This window comes from Aquarana catesbeiana, linkage group LG06 (assembly GCF_042186555.1).
Source record: "Aquarana catesbeiana isolate 2022-GZ linkage group LG06, ASM4218655v1, whole genome shotgun sequence".
Taxonomy (NCBI): domain Eukaryota; kingdom Metazoa; phylum Chordata; class Amphibia; order Anura; family Ranidae; genus Aquarana; species Aquarana catesbeiana.
This window is the reverse complement of record NC_133329.1, coordinates 72,162,434-72,180,363: the sequence shown is the minus strand read 5'-3', so window position 1 is coordinate 72,180,363 and position 17,930 is coordinate 72,162,434. Positions and strand designations below refer to the sequence as shown.

General features: G+C 46.5%; 1 protein-coding gene across 1 annotated transcript in view; it reads right to left on the bottom strand.

Annotated features, from left to right (window-relative positions):
• Positions 1–17,930, bottom strand: part of LOC141148599 (uncharacterized) — a 105,031-nt gene that overhangs the window by 73,194 nt on the left and 13,907 nt on the right. Inside the window, exon 3 of the mRNA XM_073636198.1 lies at positions 5,878–6,174. Coding sequence (XP_073492299.1) covers positions 5,878–6,174 — 297 coding nt within the window. The remainder of the gene's footprint in view (positions 1–5,877; positions 6,175–17,930) is intronic.

The following is a 17,930-nucleotide window of genomic DNA, read 5'->3' as shown; positions in this document are numbered from 1 at the left end:
CAGATACAGTGCGCCACTTGCCAACCACAGCCTGTCACCAGATACAGTGTACCACTTGCTACCGACAGCCTGTCACCAGATACAGTGTGCCACTTGCCACCAGCAGCCTGCCACTAGATACAGTGTGCCACTTGCCACCAGATACATTGTGCCACTTGCCACCAGATACAGTGTGCCACTTGCCACCAGCAGCCTGCCACCAGATACAGTGTGTCACTTGCCACCAGCAGCCTGTCACCAGATACATTGTGCCACTTGCCACCAGATACATTGTGCCAATTGCCACCAGATACAGTGTGTCACTTGCCACCAGCAGCCTGCCACCAGATACAGTGTGTCACTTGCCACCAGCAGCCTGCCACCAGATACATTGTGCCACTTGCCACCAGATACAGTGTGCCACTTGCCACCAGCTCCCTGCCACCAGATACAGTGTGCCACTTGCCACCAGCAGCCTTCCATCAGATACAGTGTGCCACTTGCCAACCACAGCCTACCACCAGATACAGTGTGTCACTTACCACCAGCAGCCTTCCACCAGATAGTGTGCCACTTGCCACCAGCAGCCTGCCATCAGATACAGTGTGCCACTTGCCACCAGCAGCCTACCACCAGATACATTGTGCCACTTGCCAGCCACAGCCTACCACCAGATACAGTGTGCCACTTGCCACCGGCAGCCTGCCACCAGATACAGTGTGCCACTTGCCACCAGCAGCCTGCCACCAGATACAGTGTGCCACTTGCCAACCACAGCCTACCACCAGATACAGTGTGTCACTTACCACCAGCAGCCTTCCACCAGATAGTGTGCCACTTGCCACCAGCAGCCTGCCACCAGATACAGTGTGCCACTTGCCAACCACAGCCTACCACCAGATACAGTGTGTCACTTACCACCAGCAGCCTTCCACCAGATAGTGTGCCACTTGCCACCAGCAGCTTGCCACCAGATACAGTGTGCCACTTGCCACCAGCAGCCTGCCACCAGATACAGTGTGCCACTTGCCACCAGATACAGTGTGCTACTTGCCACCAGCAGCCTGCCACCAGATAGTGTGCCACTTGCCAACCACAGCCTACCACCAGATACAGTGTGCCACCAGCAGCCTGCCACCAGATACAGTGTGCCACTTGCCACCAGCAGCCTGCCACCAGATACAGTGTGCCACTTGCCACTAGAAGCCTGCCACCAGATACAGTGTGCCACTTGCCACCAGCAGCCTGCCACCAGATACAGTGTGCCACTTGCCAACCACAGCCTACCACCAGATACAGTGTGCCACTTGCCACCAGCAGCCTGCCACCAGATACAGTGTGCCACTTGCCAACCACAGCCTACCACAGATACAGTGTGTCACTTACCACCAGCAGCCTTCCACCAGATAGTGTGCCACTTGCCACCAGCAGCCTGCCACCAGATACAGTGTGCCACTTGCCAACCACAGCCTACCACCAGATACAGTGTGTCACTTACCACCAGCAGCCTTCCACCAGATAGTGTGCCACTTGCCACCAGCAGCTTGCCACCAGATACAGTGTGCCACTTGCCACCAGCAGCCTGCCACCAGATACAGTGTGCCACTTGCCACCAGATACAGTGTGCTACTTGCCACCAGCAGCCTGCCACCAGATAGTGTGTCACTTGCCAACCACAGCCTACCACCAGATACAGTGTGCCACCAGCAGCCTGCCACCAGATACAGTGTGCCACTTGCCACCAGCAGCCTGCCACCAGATACAGTGTGCCACTTGCCACTAGAAGCCTGCCACCAGATACAGTGTGCCACTTGCCACCAGCAGCCTGCCACCAGATACAGTGTGCCACTTGCCAACCACAGCCTACCACCAGATACAGTGTGCCACTTGCCACCAGCAGCCTGCCACCAGATACAGTGTGCCACTTGCCAACCACAGCCTACCACCAGATACAGTGTGTCACTTACCACCAGCAGCCTTCCACCAGATAGTGTGCCACTTGCCACCAGCAGCCTGCCACCAGATACAGTGTGCCACTTGCCAACCACAGCCTACCACCAGATACAGTGTGTCACTTACCACCAGCAGCCTTCCACCAGATAGTGTGCCACTTGCCACCAGCAGCTTGCCACCAGATACAGTGTGCCACTTGCCACCAGCAGCCTGCCACCAGATACAGTGTGCCACTTGCCACCAGATACAGTGTGCTACTTGCCACCAGCAGCCTGCCACCAGATAGTGTGCCACTTGCCAACCACAGCCTACCACCAGATACAGTGTGCCACCAGCAGCCTGCCACCAGATACAGTGTGCCACTTGCCACCAGCAGCCTGTCACCAGATACAGTGTGCCACTTGCCACCAGCAGCCTGTCACCAGATACAGTGTGCCACTTGCCACCAGCAGTCTGCCACCAGATACAGTGTGCCACTTGCCACTAGAAGCCTGCCACCAGATACAGTGTGCCACTTGCCACCAGCAGCTTGCCACCAGATACAGTGTGCCACTTGCCACCAGCAGCCTGCCACCAGATACAGTGTGCCACTTGCCACCAGCAGCCTGCCACCAGATACAGTGTGCCACTTGCCACCAGATACAGTGTGCCACTTGCCACCAGCAGCCTGCCACCAGATACAGTGTGCCACTTGCCACCAGCAGCCTGCCACCAGATACAGTGTGCCACTTGCCACCAGATACAGTGTGCTACTTGCCACCAGCAGCCTGCCACCAGATAGTGTGCCACTTGCCAACCACAGCCTACCACCAGATACAGTGTGCCACCAGCAGCCTGCCACCAGATACAGTGTGCCACTTGCCACCAGCAGCCTGCCACCAGATACAGTGTGCCACTTGCCAACCACAGCCTACCACCAGATACAGTGTGCCACTTGCCACCAGCAGCCTGCCACCAGATACAGTGTGCCACTTGCCACCAGCAGCCTGTCACCAGATACAGTGTGCCACTTGCCACCAGCAGCCTGTCACCAGATACAGTGTGCCACTTGCCACCAGCAGCCTGCCACCAGATACAGTGTGCCACTTGCCACTAGAAGCCTGCCACCAGATACAGTGTGCCACTTGCCACCAGATACAGTGTGCCACTTGCCACCAGCAGCCTGCCACCAGATACAGTGTGCCACTTGCCACCAGATACAGTGTGCCACTTGCCACCAGCAGCCTGCCACCAGATACAGTGTGCCACTTGCCACCAGCAGCCTGCCACTCCCTCCAGGACTCTTCCAGGATGGGTAGAAGGGACAGGGCCTGCATAGTCAAACAAATCCCTGAAGCCCCCACCCCTCCTCATCTGGGATGGTATGGCTGTGTGTAAAATGAATGCCAGGAGTATTGATCAGACCAAGTTCTATAGAGGGTTGTGTGTACAGCCTTTTGGCTCACACTGTTTTGCTGCAGTTTGGGCGCACTGCTTGTGTATCTGCAGTTTTAGCTTGCAGTCCTATTGATTTTGGTGCGCTTTCAGAAAAAACATGCAACCTAATAGAAATCAATAGGACTGTGGGTAAAACGCAGGAAAACTGCGGATACACCAGCAATGGGCCAAAACACAGCAAAGCAGTGTGAACCCACCTAAAAGCACAAGGAGCCGAGTCTACATATTGACTGCAGTTATAACAGCCATTGCTGAAGATAAAGGTAAAAGAGGGGGAGAGAAAGGAGATAAGAGTCCAGTCACTGAGCTCACACTTGGATGGGAAGCTTATCACTCACATATCTGTTCACCTTCTATCTGCCGGCTGCTCTGTTCATAATTTCCCAGCCCACACGGCTCCTTCACTGCACACAGAGAGAGAGGAGAGAGGGGAGGGGGAAGGCAGAGCCATTTGTGTAGGGGGGGAACTGTGCACTTTGACACTGTAATAAACACAGTGAGCCAACACAGATGCAGCCAGACACCCCTCCATTTACACACAGCTTCTCCTGTCCCAGAGAAGTTTATGGACAGGAGAAATCAGGCTTATACTGCTGACTGGGAGGGCCGATTTTAAGGCAGGGGCCTGGAGCTGCAGTTCCATCAGCCCCTATGTTAATCCGGCCCTGGGTGTCATGGGACTCATTAGTGTTACAAGGTGTGAATGGGGAGCAGGTGTATTAAATTTGGTGTTATCGCTCTCACTCTCTCATACTGGACACTGGAAGTTCAACATGGCACCTCATGGCAAAGAACTCTCTGAGGTCCTGAAAAATAGAATTGTTACTCTACATAAAGGCCTAGGCCTAGGCTATAAGAAGATTGCCAAGACGCTGAAACTGAGCTGCAGCATGGTGGCCAAAATCATACAGCTGTTTAACAGGACAGGTTCCACTCAGAACAGGCCTCGCCATGGTCGACCAAAGAAGTTGAGTGCACGTGCTCAACGTCATATCCAGATGTTGACTCTGAGAAATAGACTTATGATTGCTGCCAGCATTGCTGCAGAGGTTGAAGGGGTGGGGTGTCAGCCTGTCAGTGCTCAGACCATACACCGCACACTTCATCAAATTGGTCTGCATGGCTGTTGTCCCAGAAGGAAGCCTCTTCTAAAGATGATGCAAAAGAAACCCTCAAACAGTTTTCTGAAGACAAGCAGACTAAGGACATGGATTTCTGGAACCATGTCCTGTGGTTTGATGAGACCAAGATAAATGTATTTGGTTCGGATGGTGTCAAGCGTGTGTGGTGGCAACCAGATGAGGAGTACAAAGACAAGTGTGTCTTGCCTACAGTCAAGCATGGTGGTGGGAGTGTCATGGTCTGGGGCTGAATGCGTGCTGCCGGCACTAGGGAGCTACAGTTCATTGAGGGAACCATGAATGCCAACATGTACTGGGACATACTGAAGCAGAGCATGATCCCCGGAGACTGGGCCACAGGGCAGTATTCCAACATGATAACGACCCCAAACACACCTCTAAGATGACCACTGTCTTGCTAAAGAAGCTGAGGGTAAAGGTGATGGACTGGCCAAGCATGTCTCCAGACCTAAACCCTATTGAGCATCTGTGGGGCATCCTCAAATGGAAGGTGGAGGTGCACAAGGTCTCTAACATCCACCAGCTCTGTGATGTCCTCATGGAGGAATAAAAGAGGACTCCAGTGGCAACCTGTGAAGCTCTGGTGAACTCCATTCACAGGAGGATTAAGGCAGTGCTGGAAAATAATGGTGGCCACACAAAATATTGAAACTTTGGGCCCAATTTGGACATTTTCACTTAGGGGTGTACTCACTTTTGTTGCCAGCGGTTTAGACAATAATGGCTGTGTGTTGAGTTATTTTGAGGGGACAGCAAATTTTCACTGTTATAAGCTGTACACTTACTACTTTACATTGTAGCAAAGTTTCATTTCTTCAGTGTTGTCACCAGTGGCGGCTGGTGTTCAAAATTTGGGGGGGGCACAAACAAACGAAAAAATTCTGCAAAAAAAAAAAAAATTGCAGCCTCACTGTGCCATCAAATGCAGCCACTGTGCCCATCAAACGCTGCCACTGTGCCCAAACGCTGACACTGTGCCATCAAATGCTGCCACTGTGCCAATCAAATGCTCCCACTGTTGGTGATAGAGGGGGTGGCTGGAGAGAGGGGGCGGCATCCATGCGCTCTTATGGACGCACCGCCACTGGTTGTCAAATGAAAAGATGTAATAAAATATTTACAAAAATGTGAGGGGTGTACTCACTTTTGTGAGATACCGTATACACTTTATTTGTGAGTTCTTGTTGGCACCTTCAAAAGTCCACCTTGTTCCTTTTCTTCTTTTTGGTAGTAGTATAGGATGCTGGTGCCCTTTGCTGATCCTCTATTTATTCTTACTTTTAAAAAATAAATAAATACATAAATAATCAAAACTCAGCCATTTCTAGGCTTGTAGCACTGAATATATGCTTTATATTAACATTACCATACACCAGCTTGAAGTCTTCCTGGAGAGGTGTAGTAAGAGACTCATGTTGGACTCTACAGGAGAAGATCCGCTCTCTGTCCTCCTTAGTGGGTGTTATTGTTACCGAGCTGTTCACACTGTATGTCCCATCCAAGTTTCTCCTAGGTGTCCCCACTAGAAAGTTGTTCAGTATCTCTCCGTCCCGGAACCATTTAATGTCAAAGTCCACTGGGTAGAATCCAGAGATGGCACTGTGCAAAACAGTCTCTTTATTTGGAGAAACCATCCGATCTGTGATTGTAATCTGTGGAGGGGCTTCAACATATACAACATGTCATACTAGCACCATGAACTGTTTGACATTTATTGTCTACAAAAATCCTTACACTTCCTATTTGTCAAATTTCCTGTCTATTTTAATATGACAATAAATAAAAATGTAATACCACAGAAGTCAACTCCATCGATATTTTCCCACTGGGCCAATCTGCAAGTGGGAAACAGTGAAGGCTGTAATTATTACTTTTTGATACACTAAAGAAGGGTTAGAACTTCTTTCTTTATTTTAATGTTTTTTTGTTCCCCATTAGGCTAATTTCACTTCCTGTCCTTGGGACACAAAAGGAATAAGGGAAAATACCAACTTCTGGTACTTATTTTGTTCACTGTCCCCATTAGGAGATTTCGACTCTTGTTACATATATAAAATTTCAGATTCCCATCACTATTAGTCTGAGTGACAGTTGTCACCAGGATAAATCCAGAGAATTGTTCTACCTAGTGGGGGCACACACATAATAAATATCTGACTGTTCTTAAAGTGGAAGTAAACTCATCGATCAAACATTTTTAAAAAAAACATGCCAGGAATGTAACTGTCACATTGTGCTTTCAACCATACTGTCAAACCATCCAATGGCTGGTGTCATAACTGATCACACGTGCAGTATTATGGTAGTTGATGATTAACCACGTGCCAACTGGGGATGTTTGTCATGATTTTGATGTTAAATACCATTGTTATGGCAGCAGCTAGCTGTCATAACCCCATTATTGTTTTTTCCCTTAGGCGGCCGCGGCTTTTAGATAAAAGTGGTCCCAGCGGTGGATTCTCTGCAAGATCACTTTTATAGGCAGTAGGAGAGTGAGGTGCCCCATCCCCCGACACCCCCCCCCCCCCCCGCCGCTTCATGGTCGTTTTCAAGCTTACCGGAGCCATCAGTAAGCCCAGAAACGATCCGGTGCTGCCGATGGCTGGGCGGAATATCGAGTGAGGGCAAGATGGTCCCCACTCGCCTCTATGCCCTTGGAGGACCGGAGCGACATCTGACATCCCTTCCTGTTCTCGGGCAGGCAGAAAGGTCTTTTTTTAGGCAAAATAATTTTTTTTTTTGCTTTTAAAGATAAATGAGAGATCTGGGGTGTTTTTTGCTCCTGCACAGTGTCTTGAAAGCCCTGATTGGCTGAAGCAATAAAAACTTTGCCTTTGCCCAATCAAGGAACAGAGCACTGTCAGAGCTATGATTGGATGCTGTCATGATGACATATGTAAATGGTTTCAAACAACACATGTGGGGTATCGCCACGATTGTTACATAGTTACATAGTTACATAGTAGGTGAGGTTGAAAAAAGACACAAGTCCATCAAGTCCAACCTATGTGTGATTATGTGTCAGTATTACATTGTATACCCCTGTATGTTGCGGTCATTCAGGTGCTTATCTAATAGTTTCTTGAAGCTATCGATGCTCCCCGCTGAGACCACCGCCTGTGAAAGGGAATTCCACATCCTTGCCGCTCTTACAGTAAAGAACCCTCTACGTAGTTTAAGGTTAAACCTCTTTTCTTCTAATTTTAAAGAGTGGCCAGGAGTCTTGTTAAACTCTCTTCTGCAAAAAAGTTTTATTCCTATTGTGGGGTCACCAGTACGGTATTTGTATATTGAAATCATATCCCCTCTCAGGCATCTCTTCTCCAGAGAGAATAGGTTCAGTGCTCGAAACCTTTCCTCATAAGAGACCCTTTATTAGCTTTGTTGCCCTTCTTTGTACTCGCTCCATTTCCAGTACATCCTTCCTGAGGACTGGTGCCCAGAACTGGACAGCATACTCTAGGTGCGGCCGGACCAGAGTCTTGTAGAGCGGGAGAATTATCGTTTTATCTCTGGAGTTGATCCCTTTTTAATGCATGCCAATATTCTGTTTGCTTTGTTAGCAACAGCTTGGCATTGCATGCCATTGCTGAGCCTATCATCTACTAGGACCCCCAGGTCCTTTTCCATCCTAGATTCCCTCAGAGGTTCTCCCCCCAGTGTATAGATTGCATTCATATTTTTGCCACCCAAATGCATTATTTTACATTTTTCTACATTGAACCTCATTTGCCATGTAGTTGCCCACCCCATTAATTTGTTCAGATCTTTTTGCAAGGTTTCCACAACCTGCGGAGAAGTTATTGCCCTGCTTAGCTTAGTATCTTCTGCAAATACAGAGATTGAACTGTTTATCCCATCCTCCAGGTCTTTTATGAACAAATTAAATAGGATTGGTCCCAGCACAGAACGCTGGGGGACCCCACTACCCACCCCTAACCATTCCGAGTACTCCCCATTTATCACCACCCTCTGAACTCGCCCTTGTAGCCAGTTTTCCATCCATGTACTCACCCTATGGTCCATGCCAACGGACCTTATTTTGTACAGTAAACGTTTATGGGGAACTGTGTCAGATGCTTTTGCAAAATCCAGATACACCACGTCTACGGGCCTTCCTTTATCTAGCTGGTAACTCACCTCCTCATAGAAGGTTAGTAGATTGGTTTGGCAAGAACGATTCTTCATGAATCCATGCTGATTACTGCTAATGATACCGTTCTCATTACTAAAATCTTGTATATAGTCCCTTATCATTCCCTCCAAGAGTTTACATACTATTGATGTTAGGCTAACTGGTCTGTAATTCCCAGGGATGTATTTTGGGCCCTTTTTAAATATTGGTGCTACATTGGCTTTTCTCCAATCAGCTGGTACCATTCCAGTCAGTAGACTGTCTGTAAAAATTAGGAAAAACGGTCTGGCAATCACTTGACTGAGTTCCCTAAGTATCCTCGGATGCAAGCCATCTGGTCCCGATGATTTATTAATGTTAAGTTTCTCAAGTCTTATTTTAATTCTGTCCTCTGTTAACCATGGAGGTGCTTCCTGTGTTGTGTCATGAGGATAAACACTGTATTTTTGGTTACTGAAGCCCCCCGATTCCCTCGTGAAGACTGAGGAGAAGAATAAATTCAATACCTTCGCCATCTCCCCCATCCTTTGTAACCAGATGTCCTTCCTCATTCTTTATGGGGCCAATATGGTCTGGGATGGGATTTTTTTTGCTCTCCTCCGCTATGTGTCTTTCATGTTCTATCTTAGCCGTCCTAATTGCACCCTTACATTTCTTGTTGCGTTCTTTATAAAGTCTGAATGCTGATGATGATCCCTCAACATTGTATTTTTTGAAGGCCTTCTCCTTTGCTTTTATATGCATTTTTACATTGGATTTAAGCCATCCAGGACTTTTGTTTGCTCTTTTAAATTTATTACCCAATGGGATGCATTGGCTAATGCCCTTATTTAATATTTAAAGCAAACCCATCTCTCCTCCGTGTTCTTTGTTCCTAATATTTTATCCCAATTTATGCCTTTTAGCAAGGTTTGTAGTTTAGGGAAGTTGGCTCTTTTGAAATTCAATGTCTTTGTATTCCCTTTATGTTTCCTATTTGTGTGATTTATACTGAAACAAATTGACCTGTGATCGCTGCTAAATTGCCCCGTATTTCCACATCCGTGATCAGGTCTGTATTGTTGGTGATCAGTAGATCCAGTAATGCTTTATTTCTAGTTGGTGTGTCTACCATCTGACCCATAAAATTGTCCTGCAAGACATTAAGGAACTGGCGAGCCTTAAATGAATGCGTGGTTCCCTCCGCCCAGTCTATGTCAGGATATTAAATTCCCCCATTATGATAACACTTCCCATTCTTGCTGCTAATCCAAATTGTGATAGGAGATCTGTCTCCACTTCCTCCCTCAGGTTAGGGGGCCTATAGCATACTTCCAGTATTATTTTCCCCTTAGCTTCATCCCTTTGGAGCTCTACCCATAAGGATTCCACCTCCTCCCTAGCTCCCTTAGTGATATCATCTCTCACATTCACGTGTACATTATTCTTGATATACAGGCATACCCTCCCCCTTTTTTACCCTCTCTATCCTTGCAGTAAAGGGTATACCCTTGAATGTTTGCTAGCCAATCATGAGAGCTGTAGAACCAGGTCTCTGAAATTCCCACAAAATCCAAATCCACCTCGTACAACAATATCTCTAGTTCACTCATCTTGCTCCTGGCATTGGTGAACATGCCACAAAGTTTAGACCGGTCGCATATTGTCCTCGTATTGGGTGTTCCGAGATTGTAACTAGGACTTGCTACTATACTTACCTTGGGTTTTTGTGCTTTGGTCAACCTACCACTAATGCCCCCAATACTGCCCTCTGTAATATGTTCCGTGCTGACTATCTCTACCTCTGGACCCTCCCCCATCACCTAGTTTAAAAACCCCTCTAACTTTTTGGCCATCTTCATTCCCAGCTGATCTGCACCCTCCTCATTTAGGTGCCGTCCGTCCCTTCTATAGTACCGGTTATCGACTGAGAAGTTGGCCCAGTCCTCCAGGAACCCAAACCCCTCCTTACTACACCAGATCTTCAGCCACTTGTTTACTTCCCTAATCTCCCTCTGCCTTTCTGGTGTGGCTCGATGTACCGGTAGTATTCTCGAGAATACTACCTTGGAGGTCCTTTTCCTTAATTTAGCGCCTAAGTCCCTAAAATAGTTTTTTAGGACACTCCATCTGCCTCTGATTTTGTCATTGGTGCCAACGTGCACCATGACAGCTGGGTCTTCCCCAGCCCCTCCCAGTACTCTGTCCACCAGAATCTGTCTTTCCTTTCCCTTCGCTGCCCCCCCCCCCACTCTCACTGGAGGAGTTCTTCCCCCGGCAGCTAGGAGAGTCCCTCAGCTCCAGCAGTGCTGGTCCCTGACTGGTTTCACCAATGTCACTCAATGGAGCATACTTATTGGGATGCTCAAGCCCTGAATCGGCCTCCCTGGCACTTCCCCCTCTACCCTTCCTGACTGTCACCCATCTACTCTTTTGCTAGTGCCTGCACTTCTTTGTCTCCACCCGCCTCTGTGCTGGCCCCTGCCGGCACCTGCCGTGTACGTTCCTGGCTCTCCTTTAGTATGGAGGGACTTCTCAGTGCTGACAGTTGCTTCCCCAAATTCAGAACCTGGGCTTCCTGGGAAACAATGTGCTTACATTTTGCACAGCAGACCACTCGCAGAACTACGTGCACTCGCAGACCACTCACACAACTAGGTGCACTCGCAGACCTATGTGTACTCGCAGACCACTCGCAGAACTACATGCACTTGCAGACCTACGTGCACTCGCAGGACACTCCCAGACCTACGTGCACTCGCAGACCTATGTGCACTCGCAGAACACTCGCTGAAATACGTGCACTTGCAGACCACTCGCAGACCTACGTGTACTCGCAGAACACTCACAGAACTACGTGCACTCGCACACCTACATGCACTCGCAGACCACTCGCAGAAATACTTGCACTTGCAGACCTACGTGCACTCGCAGACCACTCGCAGACCTACGTGCACTCGCAGACCTACGTGCACTCGCAGACCACTCCCAGAACTACATGCACTCGCAGACCTATGTGCACTTGCAGACCACTCCCAGACCTATGTCTACTCGCAGAACACTCACAGACCTACGTGTACTCGCAGAACACTCACAGAACTATGTGCACTCGCAGACCTGCATGCACTCGCAGACCACTCGCAGAAATACTTGCACTTGCAGACCTACGTGCACTCGCAGACCTACGTGCACTCGCAGAACTACGTGCACTCGCAGACCTACGTGCTCTCGCAGACCACTCCCAGAACTACATGCACTCGCAGACCTATGTGCACTTGCAGACCACTCGCAGACCTACGTGCACTCGCAGAACACTCGCAGACCTACGTGCACTTGCAGAACACTCGCAGAACTACGTGCACTTGCAGACCACTCGCAGAACTATGTGCACTGGCAGACCTACGTGCACTCGCAGAACACTCACAGAACTATGTGCACTCGCAGACCTACATGCACTCGCAGACCTACGTGCAGTCGCAGGACACTCGCAGAACTACGTGCACTCGCAGACCTACATGCAGTCGCAGAACACTCGCAGAACTACGTGCACTCGCAGACCACTCGCAGAACTACGTGGTTAGAGTGAGAGAAATAATTCTAGCATAAGACCTCCTCTGTAACTCTAAACAAGTAACCTGTAAAAAATTTTAAAGCGTTGCCTATGGAGATTTTTGAGTACCATAGTTTAACATGCTAGGTATCTTTTTACTCGGTGTAATATCTTTCCGAACTACATGCACTCGCAGACCTATGTGCACTTGCAGACCACTCGCAGAACTACGTGCACTCACAGATCACTCACAGAACTACTTGCACTTGCAGGCCTACGTGCACTCGCAGACCACTCGCAGACCTACGTGCACTCGCAGAACACTCGCAGACCTACGTGCACTTGCAGAACACTCGCAGAACTACGTGCACTTGCAGACCACTCGCAGAACTATGTGCACTCGCAGACCTACGTGCACTCGCAGAACACTCACAGAACTATGTGCACTCGCAGACCTTCATGCACTCGCAGTCCTACGTGCACTCGCAGACCTACGTGCAGTCGCAGGACACTCGCAGAACTACGTGCACTCGCAGACCTACATGCAGTCGCAGAACACTCGCAGAACTACGTGCACTCGCAGACCACTCGCAGAACTAAGTGGTTAGAGTGAGAGAAATAATTCTAGCATAAGACCTCCTCTGTAACTCTAAACAAGTAACCTGTAAAAAATTTTAAAGCGTTGCCTATGGAGATTTTTAAGTACCATAGTTTAACATGCTAGGTATCTTTTTACTCGGTGTAATATCATCTTTCAGCTAACTTTACTGTTTTGCTTTTTTATTTATTAAAGTGTATTTTTCTGAAAAAATTATATTTGAAAGACTGCTGCGCAAATACAGTGTGACATAAATAATAAAACAACTGCCATTTTATTCTCTAGGGTCTCTGCTAAAAAAAATGTATAATGTTTGAGGGTTCTGAGTAGGGATGGGCGAACAGTTCGGCCCGAGCATGAGTTTGGGCCTAACATTGGCTGTTCGCACGTTCGCCGAACAACCAAATTATCAGGATGTTTGACTGGTTGTTTGTTTGGCCTGCCGAACAACCACAATGCACTGTGCCGCCGCATAGTGCATTGAAAGCCCTGATTGGCTGAAGCAATAAAAACTTTGCCCAATCAGGGAACAGAGCACGATCAGAGCCATGATTGGACGCTGTCATGATGACTCTATCCAATCATGACTCATAGCTGTTGGTCCTGCCCCACACTATAAAAATAATCTTTTATATCGGCGTGTAGTGAGATAGAACATGGCTCTGTTCAGTGTTATTACACACTGTGCTATAATGTGCTATTCTGATTCTATTGTCAGTGTAGAATATCAGTTTAGTGTGAATCTAGGGATAGTTTAGTGTGAGTGTAGCGCAAAAATTCAACTTTATATTAGTTTTGAATGTAGCGATAGTTCAGGTAGTGTGAGTGTAGTGCGACCACCATTTATCTTTACTTTAGTGTGAATGTAGGGATAGTTCAGTCAGTGTGAGTGTAGTGACCGTTTAACACAGTATATTTCATTGTGTTACTGCAAGTTTAACGCAGTACCATTCTGTGCATTACTGCATGTATAACGCATTATATTTCAGTGCGTTATACATGCATCCTCCCTCATCTAAGCAGAGACTGATGTATAGTCCACTGCAGTTGCCAGAGTGGCTAAACCTGCCTCCTTGTCCACAGCTATCGCTGCCCCAGCATCAGGCATGGAGGAGTCAGCTGAGATATCATCAGCCACTTGCTCTTTGAAGATGCACAGCCATTACTTGATTCAGATGTTGGTTTTGAGGTTGAGGTTGAAGAAGACAGGAACATAAGCCTACAGGGAGGGGAGAACACTGGTACACAAATTGGCAGTCATGTTCCTCCAGCCGCAGCATGTTGCCAAGTTGTCTCCAGTGGTAATGAGGATGGAGGAGATGATGGTGATGAGGTTCACTGATGCCACTTGGGTGCCAGATAGAGCAGAGGAGGAAAGTGAGAGTGAGGCACAACCCCAAAGAGGCAGCCATCATGGAAGAGTAGAGAGGAGCCACCCTATTCCATCACATTGTGGAGCTGTTATCTCCTGACCCACTTCCCACAGCTCAGCTGTCTGGGCCTTTTTTAGCACATGTGCACTGTTGCAATTGGCAACTTTGTCTCAAGCACATCAAGCGTGGCAAAAACACCAGCCATTTGTGTACCACATGCTTAACAAGGCATTTAACCTCCCACCACTCAGCCCGTTGGCAAGAGCACCTAAAAGCCACACAAAAGGGGTGTAAATCTGTTCCTCCTCCTTACTCACCTCAGTCTGCCCCCGCTATACTTCATGACCTCTTAGCAGCCTCCACTGACAGGGATGATGGTATAGCACAGGGTGTCCCAGGTCCTTGCAGCACATCTGACAGCAGCACACCACCAGCTGTAGACTATAGCCGGCAAATTTCTCTGCCCCATCTGCTACAGCGGAAAAAAAAATTACAGTCACCGTCACCCAGCATCTAATTGCAAGCTTGTCAAAGCTGCTGGCTCTACAACTTCTGCTTTTTCATCTGGTGGATTCTGCCCCTTCTGTGAATTAGAAGAATGTACTGTACCACAATGGCAGGTTCCCAGGCGCTATTTCTTTTCACGTAAGGCCATTCTAGCTCTGTATCATCACATGAAAGATGTTGTGGCATCATTGGGCAAGGCAGTCAGCCGCAAGGTCCATGTTACTGCTGACACGTGGTCCAGCAAACATGGTCAGGGACGATATATTTCATTCACAGCACACTGGGTAACTCTGCTTGCAACTCAGAAGGATGCAGGACAGGGCTTAGTGCTGCAGCTTGATGTGCCCCCACATCTCCATACAGCTAGTGGTGATGATGCGAAATTTGTCAGCTCTGCAATTGAGCTGCTGGCCTGCCCTGCATCCAGCATGCTTTCCGAACAGGCATTCAGTGCTGCTGGAGGTTTATATTGTTCTTTTTTGTTGTTTTTTTGCACGATCGTTCTCTTTTGCATGATTGATTGGAATTTATAAGGACACTGTGTGCAATAAGGAGTACATTGCATATTGCTAGTTTTAAGGCATATAATTATTTATTTTGCATAATATCAGGATATTTACAGCACTTATATATATATATATATATATATATATATATATATATATATATATATATATATAAATCATTTGTGTATATGCACATTGGATATAATTTTGTATATGCACATTTGATTTTTGATTTTTGGTATAGCACTTATTTTGTATCATTTTGTATTTTCACATATTTTGGAAGTGTGGGAAGTGCTGGCAGCTTTTTGGTACTATATAGCAGCTCACAAGGTTTTACCTAAATTATGGTGTGAAGGCTCCACGGACAGGCAAAGAGTAATTTTTCCACACCTGTTTGACAAGTGCATATCATTGCAATTTTTGACAGCAAGGCCAACTATTTCTTTTGTCAAGAGTACCTCTATACGGTGTAAAGGCACCACGGACACCCGGAGACCAATTTTTCTGCACCTGTTACTTCTATCCAAAGTCTGTGGAAAGAGACACCAGAACCAAAAATCTCTAATTGTGTTCCCAGTGCACTACATTGTAGCCTCATCATACAGACTGGCTCCCCGAGCCGTTGCATACAAAATAAAGAAAGCTTGCAGGGAAAATGTCATTTTTTTGGCTTTATAAATGCAATTATTGCTGCAGCAGCTTCTTTACACAGTACAGATGTGCCACTTTACAGGTAGACTAAGGGGACCCCCAGGCACTATATTGAAAGGAATTTTTCATTTGTATGCTTTACTTTAAGCATCAATAAATCACTGCTCATTTAAAAACTATGTTTTTTACAAACTTTACTACAACTTTTTTTTATTGATACATGTCCCCCAGGGAAGTACCCGCATCCCCATAACCATTGTATGCCCAATTACTTGCATATAAGCCTTCAAATTGGGCATTTTTGATTTTTTACGTTCAGGTCCCATAGACTTCAATGGGGTTCATTATTTGGTTCCAAAGTCCTGAGTAATTTTCTAACAAAAAATACAGATGTTTACTTGTAAACAACAATTGTCAAAAAAAGACACAGTCAGCAAGTGGTTAAACAGAGGCCAAGATGGCAGCTTCCTTGGCTGAAAATGATAAGAGAGTTTGCTTCCACTTTAACGTCTGCCATTCTCCAACACTAGAAAAAATAAAGAATAATGTGGTGTAAGTTTAAAAAAAAAATGCCCATCCTGTTCTATTCTATTGTATTCTATTTTATCCTATCCTATCCTTATTGTAAAATAAGAAGACAGGAAATAAAATTGTGCTTTCGTTTCCCCCTTAGTTTCAGTCTGATATGGAGATTGCACATTTACAATAATAGTATAGAAGGTTCAATAGTTCAGGAGGACTGATAAATATCGGTCTTGCATTTCAAATGAAATGCTCACATTAAAATAAAATAGAGAAAGTAAAAATTTGGACTTCTGAAAAATATCCACTGTATTGGAAGGGCATTGTAGTAATGGAGGTGGTGTGCGCCTTAGCATTTGGCTTTCATTTTCCCCTCAGCCCAGAAGCGTACACCTCTTGCCCCTACCTCAGGATTACACACAATTTGTTCATCGCCATTCACCACAAGAAGACAGACCGGTCTCTACTGGCTGCACTGAGAAGGAAGTGTTGTCACCAGCAGAAGAAGAGCTTAGATATTCCAAGTTTGGTTCAGGTTTAGAGTCAGGTGTAAAAACAAAACGTGTAGCGCTATAGAAAAGTTGGGCTATAAGCCCAAATAACATCTAAAACTAAAACATTGAATGACAAGGTAAATAGTGACGTAGAAACTGACACTATAAATTAAACATACTGGTATATAATATATGCAATTAATTGTCCATATAAGTAGCAGTCCTAATAACAGTGCGACTGAGATATCAATAAATGTGCGATGCCAGTCTATATATTGAAATTTATGAGACTCTATGACAAAAATTCCAGTGAGGAAAGACGTGTCACTCCAAAGGTAAAACAATCTGTGACTGTGATCGAACCACCACCATGAGAAGAGGAGGCTTACCAGAAGGTCCCCACTGCTGCCTTTTGATCTAATATAAGCGCTTTTCTATCTACAATCATGTGAGTGGTTTTAACTTTTAATAAATTTAAACTTTTTATATGGAATTACACTATTGGGTCCATTTTTGCTTCTCCCTTTGCCTCTTTACACCTGTGAATGCTGGAGTACCATTACATATGAGAGGCTACTTTCCACGCGTCCTTACTTGTATGTGAGCGGGGGAGTCTTCAGTACAGAGAAACCAACATCTCCTGCATTGCACATTTGTTGATATCTCAGTCGCACTGTTATTAGGACTGCTACTTATATGGACAATTAATTGTTTATATTATATATGTTTCATTTATAGTGTCAATTTCTATGTCACTATTTACCTCGTCATTCAATGTTTTAGTTTTAGATGTTATTTGGGCTTATAGCCCAACTTTTCTATAGCGCTACACATTTTGTTTTTACTTTTGTCTCTGCCATTTATCCAATTTGGTGTGTTAGCTGCTTGATATTAGGGGCAGCGCAAAATTACTTTTTACACTTTTAGAGTCAGGTGTGTATGGAGGTGCAGGGTCAGGGGTTTAGTGGTAGGGGTGTTGGGCTACAGGGAGATGAAATATCAAGATCAGGAGAACCTGGTTCTTCATAGGCCTGAATAAGGTTGGGCTCAGGCGTGTTCGCAACTCCACATGCCCGAGCCCGGCAGGAAGCAAACACAGCA